Genomic DNA, 13,861 nt, shown 5'->3' with positions numbered 1-13,861 from the left:
GAAAATCAAGGTACAAAATACAATAACAACGTGGGGGAAAAAAAAAAAAAAAAGTCTCGTACCCAGACACCGAGCTCTTACACCACTGACGACCATCAACACCGAAGTTTTGGTTAAACTTGTAAAACACAAAAGTGTAAATAGTCAAAAAAAGTGTGAAATAAAACTGCAGCAGTGCTGGAAGTAGACCAGAGGTGCACAAGGAGACGACCTTGAATGGGAAATTGTCCAAATTTAGATAAGGTGCAGTTTTTTTAAAACTGCATGAAGTCACAGGACTTTGTGATCACGCTTCATATGTCGCACAACCTGATCACACCAACTGTTATAGCTCCACTGTCTATACAAGTCCTTAAGAAACTTCTGCTCCTGTAAGGAAAACTTTGCAAAAGCCTTCAGATAAAGTTTTTTTTCTGTGAAGTTTAAATAACGAGGCGCATGAAGGAAATATATTTGCAATATGGAGTGAATCAATACTCCAAACTGTCTTAGTGGTCTACAAAGCTCTCGGACATGTGAACGTAACTGGCATTAAGCCTTTGCAGAGTCAACAAAATAACCAGAGTTAAAGTGTTCGGGGGTCTGGTAGTCCAAGTTAAAGCAGCTCCTCGAGGCACACCTCAGCGATGGGCTCTCTCCAGTAAGAGAAGGAGCTGAACTCTGGGCAGCTGAAGGTTGCGTTGTGTTGTGTACTCCGCAGAGGGAAAACATGTTCCACCAGCTCACTCAACCGGCTGTATCTGCCAAAAAACAAGACAGCAGCAGTGAAAACAATGACCGTCTGTCTGAGAGAAACAGCTGGCAGACACAAACTGACTCCAGGGATGGGTCGCCTACTTACGATGTTTTATTGCCTTTGGCTTGTTCGAGGATCAGCTCCCCCTTGGGATTCACTGTGAATATTCGGCACGCAGGAACGCCCACTTTCTTATAGGCAAACACATCCTTGTATACAAAAGCAAAATGAGAAAAAGTATAATTTCATTCATTTATCATAAGAATTCAGTCAGATCTCAAAGAGAAAAACCTCAAAAGTACTAACAGCACAGGGACAAAATTGAGAAACTCACGCTTTCTCTGTTTCCAAAGGCAGCATAGAAGGGGTGTGTGTTTGGGAAGAACAAGTTCTTGATGTCTGTGAGGCATTCGATTTTGAACTTCTCAGGCTTCTTTTCAATGATTTCTCTAACAAGAAAAGAAAGAATTAAAGAATCAACCTCAGTCCTTCTGCTGCTGGAGTGTCCTTCTTTTAACTGAGCTCATTTTTCATGACTTTCAAACTCACTGAATGACTGAATCATCTAATGAGCAGCCACAATGCACGACACCGACAGGAGTTAAACTTTTCATTTTAATGATGCAGGCTAAAGATAATATTTGCAGGTTTTGTTTTTTCAAGTTTCTGGTCATCAGCTGCTCCACAGTGTGAGAACGTGTGACTGGAGCTAAAATAACATTTCATTAAAGGAAAAGCAAAATGATTGTAATTTGCATTGTGATAAAAGGCTTCCTCTATAACTCTGTTTTATAGTCACTGTTATTCTCTTGGGAAGCACAAACATTTATTTGTGCATCTTAAATCATGTATTCATTCTCAGCTATTCAAATAGCGCTGTTGACTGGAACAAGCAGTACATAAGACAAGGAAGGTTATTATTTTCTTACCTGTGGAAGGCTGAGAAGAGGCTGCTTGGGGAGAGGAGGAGGGGTCCCTGAGGCAGCAGAGTCCCTCTGTCGTTCACCCAGTGCAAATACCCTCGAGTCATGTCAGCCATGCCGATGGCTCGAGCCGAGCAGTACAGGAACTTGTAGCCATTCCTGCAGTGGAAAGATGTTCATGTTACTTGTTGACGTCTTTGTGGCCTAACAGAGTGTAGTCATGGAAACTGTTACTGTTTCTTACTCATGCACTGAGTGGTAAAGCTTAGCAATTCCCTGGTGGGTCCAGTCTTTACCAAGCTGAGGTAGAATCTGACCAAACACATCTGATCTGTGGGGAAAGTAGATGTAAAATACTATAACAGAGCTGAGCATAAAAATGATGAGTGGAATAGATACTGCAGATCCATATTTGATGACTGGATGCTGCGTATTATCAAACAAAACAAATTAGAGAAGTTTACCATCATAACACTCCAACCTGTACACTCAAGTATAAAAAATTTAAATGCCAATACAAGTAAAACATCTGTGATTAATTAAAATGAGACATTAAAGCTCAGAGAGCATATTCACCTTTAAAATTGGTTAAAATAGTGCTTATTACTTCAGACTGTATTTAAAAGACCACAAGTCACAAAAGTGTAGTGAGCCTGATGACACTGCACCCTGAGAGAGTAGCGATTGATCAACAGCAAATTAAATAGGTAAAGAAAACAATTTTATCATCTATTTTACACTAACTGGCACTAAATGAACTTCTTTATTTAGATATTAAACTAGAGATTGAGACAAGCATGTTAGGAAAGTGTTTAAATACTACAATGATACACAAAATCTGTTTGTTTGTCCACAAACTCCTCCAAACTTGGCACACAGGTACATCTTTGGCCCCTGGAGGTTCTCATCTATATCATATATAATGGTGTCATCCTGATGCATAGCAACCACCTCATAATGGGCTAAAATGGCCTGTTTTTAGCATTTATGCATCTATAGCACCAAATAAACAGAACTCTTGCCTCCATGTCTTTTACTGGTCCAAGTGACAAGGTTTGTGCTTAGCAATATGAACTCCACAGGCTTGTCTATTGACCTCTAAAGTCTGAGCAGAGAAACTGCAGTTCTGACTGTGCAGAAAGGCAAATTAGTACCCTCTTAGCATGCCGTTGCTGATAAATATTTTGCCCTGTGCACTCTACTATATGCCGTAAAGCATATAAGACTCAAAACACTCTGAAATCTCATGAAATAAAGACAATACAAAGTATTTATTTCAGTATACTTATTCCCCATACTTGGTGATGGTCCCATCGATGTCAGAAATGATGACCTTGTCGTCCCAGTTCCACAGGTAGATGGTCCCTGCACAGCGACACGTTCCCTGGTACTGAGTGGTTATGCTAAAGGTCATATCATTTGGCCCCTCTCTTAACTTCAGGCTGGCCTGTAAGAGACACAATGATTAAAGTTTTCTTTTAAACACAAATACTACACCAAAAAGTGTGAAAGTGAAGTATTACTTGCAATATAAGATACCTTCCACTACATGAGTAACTGAGCTTGATAAGAATGCTGGATATAATACATTTGTTCATTTAACATCCTGCTATTGTGGCCACTAAATCTTAGCATTTCATTTACCTAATAGAGACCATAAACTTAAATGTAATTTAAGGCTCCCCCCCTTATTGTTCACATTCTCACTTATCAGCATGTTTATATATGTGTGTGCTATCTCTGTCACTTTCTGCATGAATGCCTGTGCTTGTGTTCTAACATTTTACAAATCATCTTGATAAGATTTTACTACAGTTTGCATAAACATAGAAAACTCTGTTCTGTAGCTCAAAGCTGCATTGAGTCAATGATGGGATGTTTTGTAAACAAAATAAATAAAATATCTAATCTAGGGCTTTTCTCTGCACTTCACAGAAACAGAAATTAAACGACTCAAATGAGTCTGCTTGTAGTTTTTCCCAGTTAATCACTCAGCGGTGCGAGGTCTTACTATCTGATCGGACGAAAGGCGGAGGGATTTCTTGTAAGAGTGACACGGTTGTGGTGCTTGATTTTCCGTCTGCGCACGCTCAGTAGGTGTTAAAGCAGGAGCCGCAGCATTCAGCTCTTTAGTCTCATCATCGCTGGACCACTCTGAAGCTTTCTGCCTGTAGAGGAGAGTACAGCCTGAAGAAGACCAGCAAATGGTGTCAAGAGTAAAGAAAATGGGCCTTGGCCCAGAAAAGAGTTAAGTCATTGTGAAGCAACGTCAAAATAGGCACAATAGCAGGACAATTCAGTGACATATTTATGCTATATCAAATATCTTTCAGGGAACGAAACTCCACCTTGCAGCATCATTTATAGTCAAAAGAGGGCAGCAGACCTGCTAATTCATTTACTTAAAGTATTCATTTGCCCTTGACACAGTTTACACTGAAACTGAAAGCACTTTCAATGATTTCTACAATAGTTAAAGATAGAATCTGCTAGTTCAAACTAATGTTTAAACTGTTTTTTGTTTGGTTCCTGGACTTGTACTGATTTAGAGTTATGTAATGACAGCACTGCATGCTGACTAACATGCTAATCCACCCTCTGTGGGACATGTTTACCCAACACTGCTCATCCTGATGTGTGACTGTAGTGTTGTGAGGAAGCCAGAGCTTTGTTGCTGACTCACTGTGTTTCTGGGGCCTGGTGGAGGGAAGGGCTCTCTGTGGTCAGAGACTCCTGTCTCTCTAACTTGGTCTCTGATGATAACTAAAAAAAAAAAAAAAAAAAAAAAAAAAAAAAAGAGGAAGAAATGTTGTTAAATTTATCTTATTGTAGGTATAGAAATAAAAAAAAAAAACAATGTGCAGTAAAAGTTTGTTTCATAAGGTAGTGAAGAGTCTTTACATAATGATGCAAAGCAGTGAGTGATGTAATGGTTACTGATGCATTTAGGTAACCTGTTTCTCATCTAACTCACGTCATTTACAATTCAAAGCTACTGATTACTGCCCGCTACACTCGAAAATAGGAGTGTTACATAAAAAGTAAGAAGTTATTAATTTCATAGAAACACACCTGCTTCACGCTGCTCTTTCTCCAGAACCACCAGCGTCCCGACTTTTTTGGCATTTTCTCCTTCACCCAGGCCTCCTCTGTAGCCTGTCAGTCAAACAACAGAAGCATATGTATAAGTGTGCAGATGTAAGCAGATAAATCTTAAGACTTTACACTAAAGGATACCTTTGGCAGGTTCTTCTGGAAAGCTTGCATACTGAGTATCAATGGTGCTGCCAGTGTCCAGTTATAATACCTGAAATATAAGGAGGTATAACACCTGGATGTTCCAAAGATTATAAAAAACATTGATGAAACAGTGCACCTGTTGGTTAGCAGGAGGACTCACCTGTTTGCAATTCTGACCACCAAATTAGGATTATCAATAATTGCTGGATTCTCTGCAAAGTCATTGTAGGTTATGATGTGCTCCATGAATTTTTCTGGAAGAAAAGAGAGCATCGTGAGCCACACTAAAAATAAAGATGCCAACCCATACTGCAAACTAATATTGCAGAGGAGCTGTAAGTGAAAAACATATATACCCTGCTTTTCTTTTCAAAATAATTCAAAGCTTTATTTGTTTCGCACAAGTTTAATAACTGATATGGAAAATTAAAGTTTGACCTCTTGCACATCTGCATTTTCCTCAAATATAAACTTCTGTGTTAAACATGTGTCCTTGGCTATAAACCTTCAATTTTTAGCTCAAGAGGCTAAAGGCAGGTCAACAGGTAACAAGTGCAACCAGGAGCATGCTCGCTGTTTTTCGACATTCACGGCTGCGTACAATGACTTTGTCCTTCAGGGTGAGACGGTTATTCCTGCTAAAGGAGTTCTACTGTAACATCTTGACAACATTTAGAGTGACAGTGCATGTCATTGGGTGCTGGCCTGCCCTACACACCAGATTTGCCTGCCTTCAACCTCCCCAAAGTGAAAATGACACACTGGCAGAGATCCAGCACGTAATCCAGAGGGCACAAGCACAAGGTGTCAGAGTCAGACTTCCAGGGAGGGAAAGCTACAGCTACCTTTAGAGATCTCCGAGTTCTCACCGACGCCTCCACACAGTGACAGTGTGACATCAGGCAGGTCTCCAGCAGAGTCAGACAGACACTCAGTGCCACTGTCTGCTGCTGCACTCCCCACTGACTGGGGTGACTGGGATCCAGAGCGTTGTCCTGTCTCCACCCAGTGTTTATTGACCTGTTCTGACTCACTGAAACAAGAGTGCAGGTTTAGACACTAAAATCAGAAAGTAGTTTTCATATTTGTGTTTCAAAAGTATACAGTGTTTATTTCACCATGTCTAAGGGTGCAGGACAGAACAGGGTAGCTGAAAGGGTTTCCAGGTATGTACCTTTTTGGGAAGTACCGGGCAGCAACGTCAGGCTCGAGTGCGGTGAGGTCTTCCAGGTAAATATCTTCTGGTCCCTGATGTTGGCTCCTCTTCCTCACAACTTTGTGAAATGAAAACAAAGGGTTGACTTCTTTGAAATTGCTGACTTTTTTTTTTTCACTTCACTTTCGCGTACAAAATGCAGCCCCAGACAGAGTATGAACTCAGGCCGGAACAGAAACCACATCCTTCCTGTCAGCATTCACATACTCTGAATGGGTTCAAGTCAGAAAGAGTGTCTCTGAAAAATTCTCAACTTTTTCTCATCTTGGACTTATTTTTATGGATTGTTTCTTATGATATTTGCTTTACATTTTCAGGGACCGATTTAACAGTTTATTAGTAGCTCTTCTCTCAAAAACAGGGAACTGCTGAGTCTCTTTTTGTAGTCTTTTCTTATCCTTGTGATTAATATTATACTGTGCCAGGGGGGACCAAGTAAGGGAGGACCTCTCTTTGTAATAAAATGAAATGAAAGATTCAAAGCCTCCCTCCTCCTCATCTAAACAATTCTCCCACACTTCTAAGAAGACATGCTTCTGCATCAGAAATTGCAGGAAAGCTTTCTCCTGCTAATGATTTGTTTAAACTTTTCTATATTAAATCTGTAGGTTTAAACAAATTCCTTTAGTATATATGACATTTTCAGATTAAGGTAAAAGTGTTACCCCTTCTCTTGATGGGTGAGTCGGTGGCTTTTGAATTGGCACTTGGGTCAGGACAAACAGCTGCAGAGTCTCCGGTCTGGTTACTACCTGCGCTGGCAGTCGAGCTGCTGTCCTGGCGGCTGGGGGGTGAAGATGTCCACCTGGCCTTGCTTGCATTTTTTGCACTGAGGTCAGCATTGCTTGGGCAGGGCTCTGGTGTAAAGCTGCTCGATATCAAACTTGAAAGGTCTGGCTTGGGTTCTGTATTGTTTGCACCATGTGATGAAGCAGCAGGGGGCTGCGCTTTGCAGCTACATTCATCAGGTTTGATGGTTCGGGGCTCAGGTTTTACGATACTGCAAACGGGATCTGTTGTTCCCCGTCCTCCTCTGGACTCTTCCTCCATGGCTTCAGAGCTCAAAATAACCCTGAAGTGTGTGTTCTCTGAGGGAGTGATGGTCAAAGTCTTTGGCTCCCATTTTTCCTTTTTGTTGACCTGAACACAATAAATAGCTTTTATTTCTAGAATTTTTCAGCAACTCTCTAGATAGATATAGAGATATAGAGATATATATAGAGATATATATAGAGATATATATATATATATCTGAATGATATGAACTAGCACTAGTCCAAGTTTTAGACTCTTACCCTGGTAGATTCTGGAAATTCCCCCCAGGTCCACTGCATGTGCGACTCGGCCCTGAGCATGCTCTCTGACGGCTTCACCATCAGCTCAGAGTCACTCTTCGGTGACATGGGCTCAGGCACCTCCCTGATATAAGAAAAATAAAAGCTCTAATGATGCTGTAGGAGTAATTTGTTTTATTCAGCCCAGTCTGATTTAATGTGTAAGTGTTTGATCTTTCTGCTTGTAGGAACTCTGTAAACATCTGAATGGACGAAACAGAAAAGGCCATACATAGTGCAGGGCGACCAGTCGCCATCAGAGAATGGGTAGCTGTCCCATTCAAGGGCGGTGAGTGGGGAATGCTGTCTGTGGTCCATATTTTCCTTCATTGCAGACAGTGAAGATGCTCTGAGGACAGGAAACAACAAATGAATAATTCAGTTACATTGAAGAACAGGTCAAATTTCAATTTTCAGAGTAAACATGTCTCCTCACCGTCCATTGTGTGCATTTTGCTCTTCATCTGAACTGAGATCACACAGCTCCAGCTCCCCGGCTGCAGACGACGTCGTTTGCTCCTCCTTACGTGGCTCAGCTTTGTGCTTTCTCCTGCGTCTCTTCTTCTTTTTACCAGCTGAATTGGAGCAGGGGTGGAGGTTTACAGAGACTGGCTCTTCCAGACTGAGGGGCTGGCTGGTCTCTGCTGTTGTTCCCCCACATCTGGATTCTCTGCTCCTGAACAGAGGCTCTTCTGTAGGGATAGGTGAGGTCACCAAATGGGCTGGAACAATCTCCTGTTTCAGAGAAAAAAATAAATACATGTACAAAGAGCAACGATAGATAATTCAGCTCAATTTTATTCATATTATGTGGGTAAAATTCACATTGTTCTGCTCCGTCTCCTGGACAAAGAAGGCCTCTCCATTGTCTCCAAGCTTCATGTGTAGCTCCACAGGTTCTCCATTGATCTCTATATCAATCTGCAGTCAAACAACATTTCAAAAGATGCTTAAACTCTGTTCTCCTCAGATGGCCTCAGATTTTTTTACCAAACCCTAATGAGAAAAGCACAATATGTATGTCGTCACAGAAGCTTTAGAGTTAAGCCACAGAGAAAACTACTCGCCATGACTTCTGCCCATTATTTAAAACAAACAAGCCATAAAGGCTCTCAGCATTAAATCCCCCAAATTATTGGTATTAACACCCAAGTGTGTTCAGTGAAGTACAGTAAGTGCTGTTTCACGCATTCACCAAAAGTTGGTCAGACTAAAGAAAAAACAACTGTGTTTCTCCTGCTAATGTTAGCTGTGTTTTCCTGGTATCCAGTCATCTGCTGATTTTAGTGATTATTGGCCTCCATTTTTAAGCCATCTTCAAGTATTGGTGCTCAGTGCAGGGAATCAGCAGAGGCACTGATGATCTCATAAACAAATGCATGGAATTCCAGAAGGAACCCAGGGACTCAAATAAAGGTTTTCATTTTTTAATTTTCCATTGATCTGCTCCAATACTGGAAATAACCTGTTCTTTAAACCATGAAAAAAATGTTTTTCATAATTCTCTTCTACTTTAAACTCAGCTGTGCTGATTAAGTGACTCCCAGCACCTTTAAATTGTCACACGGTGCAGGGCATTTAACACCTGTGTTCTATTTTTTCCTGCTTGGTTTGTAGTAAGAAATGTTTTAAACCTCTCTGTGATTTACAGAGTAAGTGAAAACATCTTCAGTCAACCACAGACTACTTCCTGTTCCTGTCAGTCCTTCCTGCAAGTCTACAACAGACGGGCTTATTCTATATGTAAGACAAGGTTTTTGAAGAGGATGAAGCTCGATCAGCTGGGAATAAGAGGCTGAATTGAGCTTTAGTCTATGTATTCTGTCTCCATCCTCAGTTACCCACTATACAGAGGCTATAAATAGAGAGAGTGCAGTGTGCTCTTGTTAGAAGCAGAGAGTGGATTGGATGATAATGTGGTTGAGATGGAAAGAGAGAGGCAAAGAGCAGTCAGATGACCAGAAAATCTATTGTGCAGCTTCTTGATAACACACAGGTTCATTGTGCAACCTTGGACACCCCACATAATATAAAATTAGCCATTATGATCTATGATCTATCTAAAAACATTTCTATGGTCGTTTTTGTTAACATTTAAACAGACATGTTTTACATTTATTTTAAAATCTGCTCCAGGATACCGAAATGTTTAGGTTCAAATATTTCCTTCAGAGCAGAGCAAGCACGCTTTCATTTAAATTCACCGCACACATTTGCAGATTTTTACACCTGTGCACTTCTACTTGAAGCAGACACTCACTACTTTCTCCCTGGAGCGCAGCACCCCCAGTTTTCCAAAGCGGACGTGGAAAGGAGAGCACTGGAACGTCCCATCGGGCTGTCGGACCACAATCACGTCAATGCAGCCTGAGAGAGTGGCCTGATTGATCCCTTTATAGAGCTCCTTTACTGTCACCAGCACCTGGCCTGCCAGCTGCCCCACATAGTTCATGGTGTTCACCTGTCAGCAAAAATAGCTTTCGTTAATTTACACTTTACCTTCCAACCCCTTATATTGTCTGGATTACTAGCAGAACAAAATCATGAGGTCATTTTTGTGTCTTTCTAGGACATGGTTCCTGTCGTGAGGCCCCTGTTGTTCAGAATAGCCTGCAAAGGAAATGCATGCCAGTCCCTAAACACAGTGGCTCTGTCCCATTTTCTTAAAGAGTCCTAGGCGATCGAGACTTAATCAGTGCCTCAGATACAGCACCGAGGCAGCTGATGTAGAATTGACCAGAGAGCACGTTTTTGAAAGTGTTTCTGTGTCCACAAGGAGCAGAAGTTACAATCAATGGGACCCAACTTGGGTCACATCTAGTTAATCTCTCTGTAACCAGTTTGAGTGTTAACAACATAACAATCCTAAGCAGTTAGAAAAGACCTTTGTACAGTTTGTACAGCTAGCAATAAATCTGTGATAGTTTTATGTACAGTTTTACATAAACAAGCGAAACCTGTCTGACATGTCAGCCTGACTTTGTTAGAGGAAAAAGGAGTGATAAAACCTCAAATTTAGGTTAATTAAGAATTCAAAAAAATGCTACAATGAAAATAAAATGCATTGTTACACACTGGTAGCACAATTGTATTTTTATTGATATTCATAACTTTTTTATTTTTACTAACATTTCTGTACTTTTTATGCACATCATACTCACTAATCATCACCAGCACTGAAGCCTTAAATACATATAATTATATTATTCTCTCATCTTTAAATCCTCATGTCTGCTTCATCACCTTTTATTGTTGAAGGGGACATGAGGAATGCATTTTATATTAGTCACAGATCACTTTAGAAAAACATTTCTGGTATTTTGACTCAGTGGTTAAGCAGTCATTTTTATTTCTACCAGAGTTTATCAATGCTATAATGACATGTCATTAACAGCCATATTATTAATCTTCTCTGAATGTTTCAGGTCATTCATGTCTGCTGACTCAAAGCTAAGCAAAGTAAAATCATTCTTTTTTTGTTCTTTGTTTTCATTTTGTGCTATGAATCTCAAAGAATAGTCGAAAGGACACTACAACGCGTCCCTTATTACAATAAGGACCTCTGAAAGAGAATAACAATAATAATAAGATGTGAAAAGGTGGTACTCATGAGCTGGTAAAGTTTGGGGAATCTAATTTGAAACACAACCCAAAGATCATTGACATAGTCCATCCGGCTGACGATTCAATATCATTTGCTGTGGCTGGAGAGACGGCCAGATGAGGCAAAACCTTTTTGCATTAGATGAATTTGATTTGTGACCTGATGGTTTTCTATCTACTGGTGCTGAAAGATAACCCAATACAGAGGCAGTGCAGCACGAGTCCAAACTGTGTCAACTGTAAACTGTTAACACAGCGGGATCCCTTTTCTACTGGTATTCATACAACAACATTATCCCTGAATCCAAATGTAATAAGATATTTCTCAGTCGAGGTCTTCCATGAACACAACCCCTGTATTAGCTTGCATAATAAAGCACAAGTCAGTCAGTGTAATAGGACTCTGTACTGTGGACAGTCGGATATATTACAACTAAGTAAGAACTGCAACTTACCACCACTGCAGTACACAATTCTTGTACTGTGATGGTTTAAAAGTTTAAAATAAAAGCATAAAATTTACAATTTATGGACTCATCGTAGCTCAAACATGATGTGTATATGGACAAAGAGAGTTCACACCCAAGTGGATTAGGTTAAAAGGTTTGAAGGTGAACTCTGGCCTATGCTGTTTATAATCACAAAAGTCACTTCAGAAAAACCCACCAAATGCATTTTAAGGATATTTCTAACTTAAATAATATGCAGTGATTTCAACACTAATTTTATTTTATTGCATTTACTGTAAAATAGGGTTAATGCCTTTGATTTAAACATTTTAAGCGGTGTGTAAGTTTTAAATCTAGATTGAGTAAACAATGAATAAAAGAAACTTCTTACACAACAACACACAACACTACGACAATGTAAAAATACAATGTCATTGACTCAGATCACTGACAAAAAATCAGTTGTGGTTACATTTATCAGAACTGTCTCATGCGTCCCTCGTACACAAGCTATCACATTACACTTCCAGGTTACATTACGTCATTACTCCGGCTAATGCAGTTTTGGGGTTTCCTGCTTTTCTCATGTACGTTCGTAACACCACAGCAAACAAAGGCCATGTTTTCAGAGCTCAAATTTGTATTTACTGAACCTTATTTCATCCCTTCAGGACGTAAGTCGAAGTCGTACAATTGTCATTATATGTTCTCATGTTGCTCAGCACCTACAATTACTGCAGTTTAATGTGAGTTCAGATGCTTTAATGTATGGGTTTGCAACAGGAAACATGACATGCAGATAAGGAGTTCTCATATTTGTGTGGCCTAAATGGTAAAAAAAAAAAAAAAAAAAAAAAAAAAAAAATGTGTTATTGTGTTGTGTTTGGGACAACAATTAAGAGACTAGATGCGAGATGCTTACCAGCTGCTTGGACTTTGAAACCATTCAGCCTCTAAGACCGGCAGCCAGTGTTCCAATTAAACTCTAATGCGATTAGACATTAGACCAAAAACATACTCAGCGAACTACAATCTGCTGATAATAGCTGAAAATGATAAAAACGCAAAATGTGGTCCTTTGGAGATCCAGTCATATCTACAGCCATTAATTCTGCGCATCAGGACCTTTTCATCAGTATCATGAACCTAACCTAAAGATAGCGTAAAGATGTTTAGTGATTGCAGCAGAAAGTAAAATGAAGTTAGGATTAAAGGACTGGAGCAGGTTTACAAGAGTAGATATATTCACATTAGATAAGATACCTACTGGGAAGCTGATCACACAGTGAACTGGCTGGAAAAAGCAAGGAAGGAAAACTTAATCCCTTTTCTTAATCAACTAATTTTTCTATAGAATCTAATTTCACCTTCTAATATTCCTCGTTATCAATGAAAATTCAATACATTTCTGTTGTCTTACACAAATTTTCCTCACTCTCCCTTTCCACTGACTCAACAGTCAAGTGAAATAATGATATACAGACTGACCAATAAATAAACACAGTATCATTCACAGATCCATCAGTTTCTCTCCTGCATTTCTTAAATAAATGACCACAAAAACACAAACACCAACCTTTACTCTTATTATAAAATGAGTAAAGGTGAAAAAGTCCACCTTTGCTCATACTATTCAGTAAGACAGAAGTCAAAGCAGCACCCCAACTCACTAGAGTCCAGAGGGACTTCAGGTGCAGACGCTGGTCCCGCTGCTCTACAGGTGTCCTTCCTGAGGACTCCATGTGCTCCCTCCTCCTTTACCCCCCTTGTCCTCCTCAAGCAGCCTGCTCCTGGTTTGTGCCATGCAGCACAGCTCCTCTGACCTTTCTACATGCACTGAGGGAAAAATCACCCCAGGCCTTAGCTAAAACGCTTACATAATCCAGCACCAGGCCCCCAGTCACGGACAACCTGTGCTTGAAATGTGTCTACAAGCAGTGCAAAACACCCTCAGGGAACACTTTGATCCAATGGATTTTGGTTTGAATAATAATTTGCTCTACAAAATGTGAAAAACTATGCAGAACAACAGGTGCCAGAGCACATCACCATCCAAATATTTCATATTTAAGAATGCAAATGTAGGTCATGGACTAAACTAAATCTGATCTGTTGGCACAAGACATAGATAGCCGTTACTCATTCTATGGAAACCATGAATGTATATAGAATACCAGCAATGTATCTCAAACTTGGGTGTTCAGTGCTGAGAAGACCACAAAGGTTACTGAATGTTGCGTGGTGTTTAATGATACGATAACAGCATTACACTGTGTGCACAGAGTTCCTGTAATATCCTGTGACTTCCTGTCCTACTGTCAACCAAAGCAAGCTGTACCCTGAAAACTGCAATGCTCGTG

General features: G+C 40.1%; 1 protein-coding gene across 1 annotated transcript; it reads right to left on the bottom strand.

Annotated features, from left to right (window-relative positions):
* Positions 1–595: 595 nt before the first annotated feature.
* Positions 596–13,243, bottom strand: LOC146625523 (phosphatidate phosphatase LPIN2-like). Its single transcript, XM_085362258.1, has 20 exons — positions 13,172–13,243; positions 9,710–9,910; positions 8,275–8,370; positions 7,886–8,184; positions 7,682–7,798; positions 7,411–7,534; positions 6,781–7,255; positions 6,074–6,173; positions 5,745–5,932; positions 5,060–5,153; positions 4,897–4,966; positions 4,732–4,815; positions 4,343–4,422; positions 3,671–3,827; positions 2,958–3,106; positions 1,904–1,990; positions 1,666–1,818; positions 1,071–1,185; positions 842–945; positions 596–740 (listed from the first exon to the last, which is right to left on the bottom strand). Exons 1-20 carry the CDS (start codon positions 13,241–13,243, stop codon positions 596–598), a joined length of 2,910 nt encoding a protein of 969 aa, XP_085218384.1.
* Between the last annotated feature and the right edge of the window lie 618 nt (positions 13,244–13,861).

Source organism: Diplotaxodon limnothrissa, linkage group LG9 (genome assembly GCF_057381915.1).
Source record: "Diplotaxodon limnothrissa isolate DT_005_m linkage group LG9, D_limnothrissa_male_GT1.1, whole genome shotgun sequence".
NCBI lineage: Eukaryota > Metazoa > Chordata > Actinopteri > Cichliformes > Cichlidae > Diplotaxodon > Diplotaxodon limnothrissa.
The sequence above is the reverse complement of the archived record's forward strand: the minus strand, read 5'-3'. Positions and strand labels throughout refer to the sequence as shown.